We start from the raw sequence: 10,540 nt of genomic DNA, 5'->3' as shown, positions 1-10,540 counted from the left end.
GAAGTTTTAACTTCTAGGATTTTGTTAATGTGGGTCATGCCAACAAGGACCGAAATACATAAGAAAATAAAAATTAAAAACTTTTTCTTGGTGCACTCCATGACATCTCCATGCTAGCTAGCAAGAGCTCTTCAATCTTCATAGACCGATGTAAATTATCAATGGGACGTTTTAAAATGAGTCGGTTTGAAATTGGAACGATCAGCAGAAAGGAACCAGTCGGTGAAGTTTTCGAGGGTGGTTTCGTTAACCCTGTAATGGTTTTGAGTGAATTCAAGCAAATTTGACCATGTGAAATCCGGGAACTTTCTTGTGCCTCCCTCACTTTTGCACACAAGTTCCTCTGCGGGCTTCACCACCTTGTCAGCTCTAGGACACATAAAGAAGACCAAAGACCTCCTTTCCTTGTGGCTGTTCACAGCAGCCCTGTGCAAGCAACTCCGGTATATGCCATTCGATAATGCCTGCAAGATTAATTAAAACTCATAATTAGTACTAATTATAATTAATTATTAGTCAATTAAACTATTTAATTAATATTCAGTACATGCATGCACGCATGCATTTGTACATACATATATATCAACTTGATCGATGACAATACTCTAATTAATTAAGCTTAATTAATTTTTGAATGAATTAAATGAATTATAAAAGGGAAAGGGTTAGGATTAGAGTATACGTTACGTACCGCGAAGACATCGCCAATGTTGATGACTAGGGCACCAAGAACAGGCCGAACCTTGTGCCATTTGTTGTCAACAAACACATCAAGCCCTCCAACCAGGTCTTGGTGAAGAATGGTGAGGGCATTAGGATCACAATGAGGTCCAGTTCCAAGAGAAAGATTTGGCTCTTGGCAAGTCGGATATAAGTTGGTTCTCATGATAGACACAGCATCTTCAAAGAACTCTCTGTAGAGCATCCGATCCACTCCCAACCCGATTGCCAGGAGTTCCATAATTGAAAGAGACAAAGAGTGCATTGCTTCACTATACTTTTGATACACCAACCTGCGTACAAAAAGGAAGCTCAAAAATTAATTAAGAGCACGTTAAGACCTAACTATAATAACATGTGATATGTACGTACATATAACATTACTCTACTCATGTGTCTTACTTACCCTGTTTGTTCGAAATCTTTGCTTATGGTGAATTTGAAGTAATCGGCCACAATTTTGTCTGGACCATCCTGGAAAGCAAAAGAAAAGGTTTCCTTCCATGGCAAATTGGACGAAAATCGATCCATATGGGCACCCGAATAGCCATAAGGGCTACCAGGACGCCTTTGTACCTTTATTTTCTCGTCGATGGGAAGATTGAAGAAATCATCCACATGATCATAAGCGAGTTGAATGAGATCTGCATCAACCCTATGGTTGGTCACTTGGAAAAAGCCATGCCTCAAGCAAGAAGACCTAATGAGCTTGGCAGCATTCTCAGTTGCCACAACATCACCATTGAAGAAGCCCTCAAGATCCACTACTGGCGCATTCAGCTCTTCTTGAGCAGAAGCCGCGTCCTCCTCAGGCCATTTGAAATTAGCGGGCACATGGGATTGTTTTTGCAGGTAATTTGAGTCAATAAAACGGGAACCATCCTTTGATGTAGGAGGAGGAGAGGACAAGACAACAGAGGGACTTGAAGCCATATTGGACAATTTTCTTTTTTCTTTTTTGCTTGAGATTGAGAGAGACACAGACAGTTGAGAATAGGTCAAGGTATGCAGGGAATTTATATACAATCCATATGGGGTCTGGGAAATGTAATTCAGATCAATTTTTAGTAGTAATTGTTCTTTTTGGGTATGTGCCGAGCATGTTTGGATAAAATGATTTAAAATGAAAGAATTTGATTGCTTTCCATACAAATATAATTAACTTGTTTGGAAAAAAAAAAATACAATTAAATTGTATTATGGGTTTTTTTCTATGTACATACTATGTATAGTAATCTTACCAAACAAAAGAAATAATTACTATGGCAATTAATTTTGGCCATGTGAGGAGTTCATTGTATAGAATTGATTTAAAACAAATTTGGACGTGTCTTTACATAGTATTATTTTCAAATAAAGTTTCATTAATTAGTATCTACTCCTTGTAATTTGGATATGTACAATGTATTTTAAATAACTATATACAATGCATTTTAAAAAAAAAAAAAAAAGGTATGCAAAGCTGTCACATTCAATACCGATGAACTTGCTACAAGCAGGAGAGAAGAGGAAAGGTGAAATTGTTAATTTGGTTGAATAGGCTTTTGCCATTTTGGTTTTAACAGTCTACCGCCACGGACATGCTGGATGCGTAATTGGCCATCCAAAGATATGCTCTAGTTTAGACTTCAACATTTAATCTAATTAGAAATGGCTTGGCAGGTGTGTACTTAATTGTGTTACAAGTAATGACAAAATAATTATTCAAGACGCTAATAATTATAACACACTAATAATCTTCAACCAAACTATGCTCTACCACCTACTAAGCTCTTAGCACCTGCACCTCATGGGATTTCACAATGAAGTTATGCCCCACACTTGCAACAGATGTCACACTTTGCACTCTCAGTGTCATGGCATCATTCACCACTCGATCATCATCCCTCATCTCCATCACTATATAGAAAGAGGTTCCTCATTGGGGTTACCAAAAGTCGACTCATATGACCAATTAAATTTTTTATTTTTATTTAATTGTTTAAAAATATATTAAAGAAACAAAAACTTGAAATTACTAAAATAATAATAACAAAACAAGCAAAGAGAAAATAAAAGAAAACAAATAAAAATTGTTGTATCACTCCTGTATCACCACTGTATCCTCACGTTATCACTACGGTATCACCCGTTTACCACGTTTAGGCTAGAGAAGAATTTATGAACTTTCTCTATTTTCTAGTTTCGACCTATTTCTCATTTTTGACATATAACTTTCAAACCGTTAATCCAAATTTGATGTTCTTTATATGGTTGGATTCAGCATGAAAAAATAAGAGATTTTCTATTTAAACCCCGCACTTCTCTTTGTTCACCCCAATACTTAAATCATTAAGCTGTAAGTTTTATTATTGTGGAAAAAGACAAAAAAGGTCATCCAACTTAATAATTAACCCTAGTACATCTATACACACACCCCACACACCCCACCACTCTTCATATTAAGTTTTAGAAAAATACAAACTCCTCTACATCCTATTTAAATTGGATCATGACATAGGTAAAGTATAAATTGGAACAAAGAAAGTATTAAATTTCGGGTTTGGGGTTCCATTTGTTTGTGTTTTTTTTTTCTGTTGGGAACAAAGAAAATTATGGGGTTTAAATAGAAAATCTCTTTTATTTCTTTTTTTTTTTTTTTTTTCAGTTTGGGGTGTATTTAAAGGTAGTTTGGGAAGATAGTGGGGTTTTCTTAGAAATTGTGAAAATTTAAATTAAAAGATAGGGTGAACTTAGAACATGGGGTGAACTAAGAGAAGTGTGGGGTTTAAATATAAAATTTCAAAAATAAAGAACTCAACGCGGATGGACAGAATTGCAAAATTAGTGTATAGAAGTGTACAGATCATTAAAAAGAACACTCAAAGTCTTGAATAATTATTTCGTCATTACTTGTAACACAGTTAAGTACAAACCTCCCAAACCATTTCTAATCAAATTAAATGTTGAAGTCTAGACTATAGCATATCTTTGGATGGCCAATTACGTATCCAGCAAGTCCATGGCGGTAGACTGTTAAAACCAAAATGGCAAAAGCCTATCCAACCAAATTAACAATTTCAATGTTCCTCTACTTCTCTCTTGCTCGTAGCAAGTTCATCGGTATCAGATGTGATGCATTGTATATAGTTATTTCAAATACGTTGTACATTTCCAGATTACAAGCAGTAGATACTAATTAATGAAACTTTATTTGAAAATAATACTATGGAAAACACATCCAAATTTGTTTTAAATCAATTCTATACAATGAACTCCTCACATGGCCAAAAGTAATTGCCATATGTATAGTAATTATTTCTTTTTGTTTGGTAAGATTACTATACATAGTATGTACATAAATAAAAAAAACCATAATACAATTTAATTGTTTTTTTTTTACAAACAAGTTAATTGTATTTGTATGGAAAGCAATCAAATTCTTTCATTTTAAATCATTTTATCCAAACATGCTCGGTACATAACCAAAAAGAATAATTACTGCTAAAAATTGATCTGAATTACATTTCCCAGACCCCATATGGATTGTATATAAATTCCCTGCATACCTTGACCTATTCTCAACTGTCTGTGTCTCTCTCAATCTTAAGCAAAAAAGAAAAAAGAAAATTGTCCAATATGGCTTCAAGTCCCTCCGTTGTCTTGTCCTCTCCTCCTCCTACATCAAAGGATGGTTCCCGTTTTATTGACTCAAATTACCTGCAAAAACAATCCCATGTGCCCGCTAATTTCAAATGGCCTGAGGAGGACGCGGCTTCTGCTCAAGAAGAGCTGAATGCGCCAGTAGTGGATCTTGAGGGCTTCTTCAATGGTGATGTTGTGGCAACTGAGAATGCTGCCAAGCTCATTAGGTCTTCTTGCTTGAGGCACGGCTTTTTCCAAGTGACCAACCATAGGGTTGATGCAGATCTCATCCAACTCGCTTATGATCATGTGGATGATTTCTTCAATCTTCCCATCGAGCAGAAAATAAAGGTACAAAGGCGTCCTGGTAGCCCTTATGGCTATTCGGGTGCCCATATGGATCGATTTTCGTCCAATTTGCCATGGAAGGAAACCTTTTCTTTTGCTTTCCAGGACGGTCCAGACAAAATTGTGGCCGATTACTTCAAATTCACCATAAGCAAAGATTTCGAACAAACAGGGTAAATAAGACACATGAGTAGAGTAATGTTATATGTATGTACGTATCACATGTTATTATAGTTAGGTCTTAACGTACTCTTAATTAATTTTTGAGCTTCCTTTTTGTACGTAGGTTGGTGTATCAAAAGTATAGTGAAGCAATGCACTCTTTGTCTCTTTCAATTATGGAACTCCTGGCAATCGGGTTGGGAGTGGATCGGATGCTCTACAGAGAGTTCTTTGAAGATGCTGTGTCTATCATGAGAACCAACTTATATCCGACTTGCCAAGAGCCAAATCTTTCTCTTGGAACTGGACCTCATTGTGATCCTAATGCCCTCACCATTCTTCACCAAGACCTGGTTGGAGGGCTTGATGTGTTTGTCGACAACAAATGGCACAAGGTTCGGCCTGTTCTTGGTGCCCTAGTCATCAACATTGGCGATGTCTTTGCGGTACGTAAATACTCTAATCCTAACCCTTTCCCTTTTATAATTCGTTTAATTCATTCAAAAATTAATTAGAGTATTGTCATCGATCAAGTTGATATATATGTATGTACAAATGCATGCGTGCATGCATGTACTGAATATTAATTAAATAGTTTAATTGACTAATAATTAATTATAATTAGTACTAATTATGAGTTTTAATTAATCTTGCAGGCATTATCGAATGGCATATACCGGAGTTGCTTGCACAGGGCTGCTGTGAACAGCCACAAGGAGAGGAGGTCTTTGGTCTTCTTTATGTGTCCTAGAGCTGACAAGGTGGTGAAGCCCGCAGAGGAACTTGTGTGCAAAAGTGAGGGAGGCACAAGAAAGTTTCCGGATTTCACATGGTCAGATTTGCTTGAATTCACTCAAAACCATTACAGGGTTAACGAAACTACTCTCGAAAACTTCACCGACTGGTTCCTTTCTGCTGATCGTTCCAATTTCAAACCAACCCATTTTAAAACGTCCCATTGATAATTTACATCCGTCTGTGAAGATTGAAGAGCTCTTGCTAGCTAGCATGGAGATGTCATGGAGTGCACCAAGAAAAAGTTTTTAATTTCTATTTTCTAATCTATTTCGGTCCTTGTTGGCATGACCCACATTAACAAAATCCTAGAAGTTAAAACTTCTAAAAAGGAAAAAAAAAATGTTATTTTTTCTGTTGTTGGAGTGTTACTCTTTAATAAAGCTAGCTATTTATGTGAACTATTGGTTCCTGACTAGGCCTAATTTCACCTTGTAGTTTTTATAGCCTTTATATTAATTAATACTATTAGAAATTTTATTAAATCTTCTGTTATTAAATGGAAATTAAAATAAAAAAGGTATGACTATCCAAGTTTGAAACAAAGTTCATTTTTTAGGTGAAGAGATGCATCACTTGCCTTTTTAGATTAAGTCACATACTTTGGGAAATGGCTCTTCATCATCTATAAATAGAGAAGCCCACAACATTATTTTGTGTTCAATCAATTCATGGATATCTAGTTTTCTAGAGCATTTTTTTTTTTACATTAGTTTCTTAGAATTTTAAGAGTAGCTTAAGAGAGAGTTCATACACAAGGCCGCATTCTTTATTCTTGTGGTTTGGAGTGCTACTACCATAAGAAGGAGGTTGTTGTATCCTAGGAGACATTTGTCATTAGAACCTTGAAGCACCAATGAGGGACAATTTCATTTTAGGAAGATAGAACAAAATTGTTAAGCGTATACGGCGGTGTCTTTGTTGTATAACATTTGGATATGATGTTGATATTTTGCAGCTAAATGTGATGTTAATACGGCGGTGCCGCGGTGGAGAAGACGTCTAGTGTGGATCATTTGTGTATTCGGATCAGAGGAGGCCTTAGATTAGGAGTACAAAATGTAATGTATTGACTGAGCTTTTTTGGTGTCTTTTCTAGTATGGATATATGGATACGTACTGGACGCCATACTACTGTTTATATAATGAATGGCTTGTTGGATGAAGATGCTTATAAAGTTGGTTTTGCCTAAATTCTCTCTGTTCTTTTGATTGATTCTATTATTGCATACTACCACAACACCCCAAAATTTCAATTACAAATTATTAACCCAAAATAGTTGGCAACCAATGTATTCTTTAATGGTGATTAATATAACCAACTAGAGTGAATGAGTCTATGATTGGTGTTAAAAAAAATAAGCAACTAAATCATCAGTGCTGGCCCCATAGACTCAACTCCAGATAGCATCTGACCAGAATCAGATTCACTGCAATTACATAAAACACATGACTATCAAGAGCTTACTTCATTGCATGTCGCATTGAAAAGTCAAGTACCAAGGTCTGAAATATATTTTTGGCACTCAACGCACTAATAAAGAAGAATAGCACAAGAAGCAAACCCTGATGACAGAGAATCATTAGACTAAAGGAGGGTCATGAAATTCATGCACCAGTCGAACTACTTCGGTTCCAATTCTGAAAACTTTTCATTTATGATCAAAATCTACCTCCACGAGAAGACGGGATATCTATAGCTAATCTATCAGAAAATGATACAGAATATTGTTGGAATCTCACACAATATGACAGATAAAAGAATGCTGAAACGAAAAATGGTGGTACATCTAATGGTAGATCTAAACAAACTATCCAGGAGATTGTAGAATAGGCATGCCTATTGGAAGTAAAATCTGCAGGCAGACTTTCAGAACAGGTTCTAATATAATCATAAGTAGATTAAACATCAGTTATATTGTATTTTTTTTTTCAACAAAACATTCAGGCACTTTATTTCCAAAATTGCATCTTGCTACTGGCATTCCATCACCACCATCATTCCCGACTCTCCAGGTGCGATCCTTTTTCCTTTGAGGCTTTTTGTGCTGTTTATGAGACGCAGTGGGCTTCTTGACAGTGACTTTCTTCTTGGTAGCAAGCCCATTAGCTATGTCAAATGAATTGAGGTCATCCAGGGCATGATCAAGCTCCGGTACGTTTTCACCTTCAGCATCTGCAGGGTTTTCGTTATCAGAGGCATCCGATTCATGCTGTTCAGACAAGCTGTGTTCCGCAACATCTTCTTCATTGGTCATTCCAGGAGGCATTTGGTAATGGGGCAGCTTCCCATCAATGTAATCCTTCAAAATTTGGCGCGCAGCTCTTGTTTCATCAGGGAGCCCACTTGAGGCAACGTACCCACGAGAGGCACAGTATGCCCTCAGAAACTCTGCTGCCAGAGGTGGCCGAGACTGCAGTTCATATGATTTGGGTTTTGGCAGATCAATCCTGTAAACTTCTTCAATAACATGTCTGGGAACTCGATTTGCCACTACCTGCATAGCCTCCCTATTCTCAGTCATTCGGTCAATTGGCAATACACCGGAGGCAATCATCTCATGTCTTGAGCTTGAAAAGGATGGAAAGACTAATCCAGGGCAGTCACATAGGGTTAACTCATCAGACATAATCAATGTTTGGAAATGCTTTGTCTTCCCAGGAGTAGAGGTAACACCTGTCTTCTTCTGGCCTACCAAGGCATTAATTGTCGAGCTCTTTCCCACATTTGGATAACCAACAAATCCCACAACTACATTCCTAGAAGCTGAATTTCCTTGAAAACGAATCCTGGGTGAGCCTATACTGCTGGATCCTGATTTCCTCCTCAGTTTGACTATCTCTTCTGCCTCAGACTGTAATCGAGTCAAAAGCTCAATCCTCCCATATATTCTTGTATCAGGGTCTTCTGATTCTTGCAGGCTATTTTCTGTCTTCCACGGGGAACTGAGATCTTTCCCCTCTGCAGCAGCTGAAGCAGCTTTAGCTGACCAAAATACAAAGAGAATATCTTGCGCACGAAAATATGTTGCCCACTTCTCTCTGAAGGAAAAGCCAAGTAATAAAAATATTTAGGAGGGTGTAAAATTGGAGAATAGATCAGATAATTATGGTTACAAAAATACCAACCTAACAGATAAAGGTAAGAGATCTGCTTTGTTAACGAGCAGCATTGTCCTTTTGTGCTCATCAACCTCTCGTGCATATACCTATATCAGGAAACAAAAATATCATGTAAAACTCATCCTCTAAGAGGAAAGAATCACAGTTTCTAAAAGTTCATTCCGAGAAAATCAACAACATATCTGATTACTCTTCATTTCATTGCCTATAAGTATAAACAATTAGTTCTTGAAATCCAATGGAAGGGATTCCCATCATCAATAGAGACCCGACATAAGCATGAAAAAATCAGTCCAAACACAAAGACAACAGTAACAACTTGCTCTTTCAAAACTTTCGAAGTCATTATAGTAATTAAAATCAGTATCAAGCACAAATTAATCCCAATTTAAAACTTAAACAATGTGCTTATTCCCTTACCATCCATTCTTTAAAATTAAACACCACAAGATGAAAACAAGCTATGAATTAGTAACATTACCTCAAGATCAGGGCAGCGATAGAACAGAGGGTCTCGTGCATCAACAACCATCACAAGCTGAAAACAAGAACAACCCATGTTAATTACATAACAGTAAATTGATAATGAAACAAAGACAAGGCCGTAGACTTTCTATAAAAAAAAAAAAACCATCTTACCAAATCGCTTCGCTCAACGACCCGCCATAGCTGCCTCCAAATATCGAGGTTCTTCTCGAAAGGAGTAAGAAGAAGCTTGTCGTTCTCCTCAAGCCGCGCAAGGCTTCTGCGCCAGGTCAAGAAGGCCTGGCTTTCGTTGGCATCAAGCCGCTCCACAGACATTTCAGGGGTCCACGGAGGCCTCCGTGGGACCCGCAGACTCCCGGCATGCAAGGCCTCCTCTTCCTTCTGCTGCTCCCTTCTCTGCTCTGGGCTTATCTCATTTCCATCCCTTCTCGCATGAAATTACAGAAAATGAAAAACCCAATTGAGAAAATAAATAAAAAAACAAAAACCCAATTCAATAATCCGAAAAATCAAGAAGAAAAAAAAAGAGAGAAAATTTAATTCATTTGAGGGAGGGGTCAAAGGGGGAACTTACAAGTCGATGAGGAGGTTTGGAGTTGGGTTGTTGATGGAGAAAAGGCGGTCGGCCTCGTCGGCTTGTTCGATGATGGCGTCGATATCGCTGACTTCGGTGACAGATTCGAGAACCTTCTTCTGCTGCTTCTTGTACATAAGGCCTTTCTCTTTCGTCTGCTGAACCATCTGGTTGTGTTGTCTCACCAGAGCCCTACCCAGCCCCGTCTTCTCGTTCTTCCCCATTCTCTCTCTCTCTCTCTCTCTCTCTCTCTCAGCCTCAGAGTAGTTTTTGTTACAGAAACCCTTTGATATACAAACCAAGACTTCAAGTTTCAAGTGTTTTGGTGCTGTAATTTCTAGTTTCGGGTTAGGGTTCGAGACTCCCCTAAATACCAAGTTCTGAAATAGTTAGCATAGGTCGGTTCCAGGTGGGGGATGGGGATGGGGATGTTTGTGTAGTGGTGGTGGGTTGCTATTTTTCTTTTTTCTTTTTTACTTTTTCTTATCAATTTAGGGCAACACAAATTTTGAGGAAAGAGTGGCTAGCTAAACAACCTTTGGACGTGTCTTTATTTTCATTTTCGCTTTTTAATTAAAGGGATAAAATTGGAGCTTTATGTACAAATTTTTATGAAGTTGGGTGTCTAAAAACTTTTTTGATTTTCTCTAGAGATATTTAACGGAATTTCATGACCTCTTGAAAGCACCCTAAATATTTGGGCCAATT

At 37.5% G+C, this 10,540-nt stretch overlaps 3 protein-coding genes across 3 annotated transcripts; 1 reads left to right on the top strand and 2 right to left on the bottom strand.

Moving 5' to 3' along the window:
- Nucleotides 1-158: 158 nt before the first annotated feature.
- LOC110772081 (gibberellin 20 oxidase 3-like) lies at nucleotides 159-1,724 on the bottom strand. Its single transcript, XM_021976462.2, has 3 exons — nucleotides 1,127-1,724; nucleotides 692-1,013; nucleotides 159-464 (listed from the first exon to the last, which is right to left on the bottom strand). The coding sequence occupies exons 1-3, from the start codon at nucleotides 1,651-1,653 to the stop codon at nucleotides 159-161; spliced, it is 1,155 nt and encodes a 384-aa protein (XP_021832154.2). The 5' UTR covers nucleotides 1,654-1,724.
- A 2,543-nt stretch (nucleotides 1,725-4,267) lies between these two features.
- On the top strand, nucleotides 4,268-5,816 carry LOC110772116 (gibberellin 20 oxidase 3-like). Its single transcript, XM_021976518.2, has 3 exons — nucleotides 4,268-4,865; nucleotides 4,979-5,300; nucleotides 5,511-5,816. The coding sequence occupies exons 1-3, from the start codon at nucleotides 4,339-4,341 to the stop codon at nucleotides 5,814-5,816; spliced, it is 1,155 nt and encodes a 384-aa protein (XP_021832210.2). The 5' UTR covers nucleotides 4,268-4,338.
- A 1,600-nt stretch (nucleotides 5,817-7,416) lies between these two features.
- LOC110772075 (P-loop containing nucleoside triphosphate hydrolases superfamily protein) lies at nucleotides 7,417-10,320 on the bottom strand. Its single transcript, XM_021976455.2, has 5 exons — nucleotides 9,833-10,320; nucleotides 9,412-9,682; nucleotides 9,254-9,310; nucleotides 8,779-8,858; nucleotides 7,417-8,691 (listed from the first exon to the last, which is right to left on the bottom strand). The coding sequence occupies exons 1-5, from the start codon at nucleotides 10,054-10,056 to the stop codon at nucleotides 7,563-7,565; spliced, it is 1,761 nt and encodes a 586-aa protein (XP_021832147.2). The 5' UTR covers nucleotides 10,057-10,320; the 3' UTR covers nucleotides 7,417-7,562.
- Nucleotides 10,321-10,540: the final 220 nt, after the last annotated feature.

The sequence above is a fragment of the Prunus avium genome, chromosome 1, assembly GCF_965620075.1.
Source record: "Prunus avium chromosome 1, drPruAviu1.hap1.1, whole genome shotgun sequence".
Classification (NCBI taxonomy): Eukaryota; Viridiplantae; Streptophyta; class Magnoliopsida; order Rosales; family Rosaceae; genus Prunus; species Prunus avium.
Note: the sequence above shows the minus strand (reverse complement) of the source record. Positions and strands in the feature narration are given on the sequence as shown.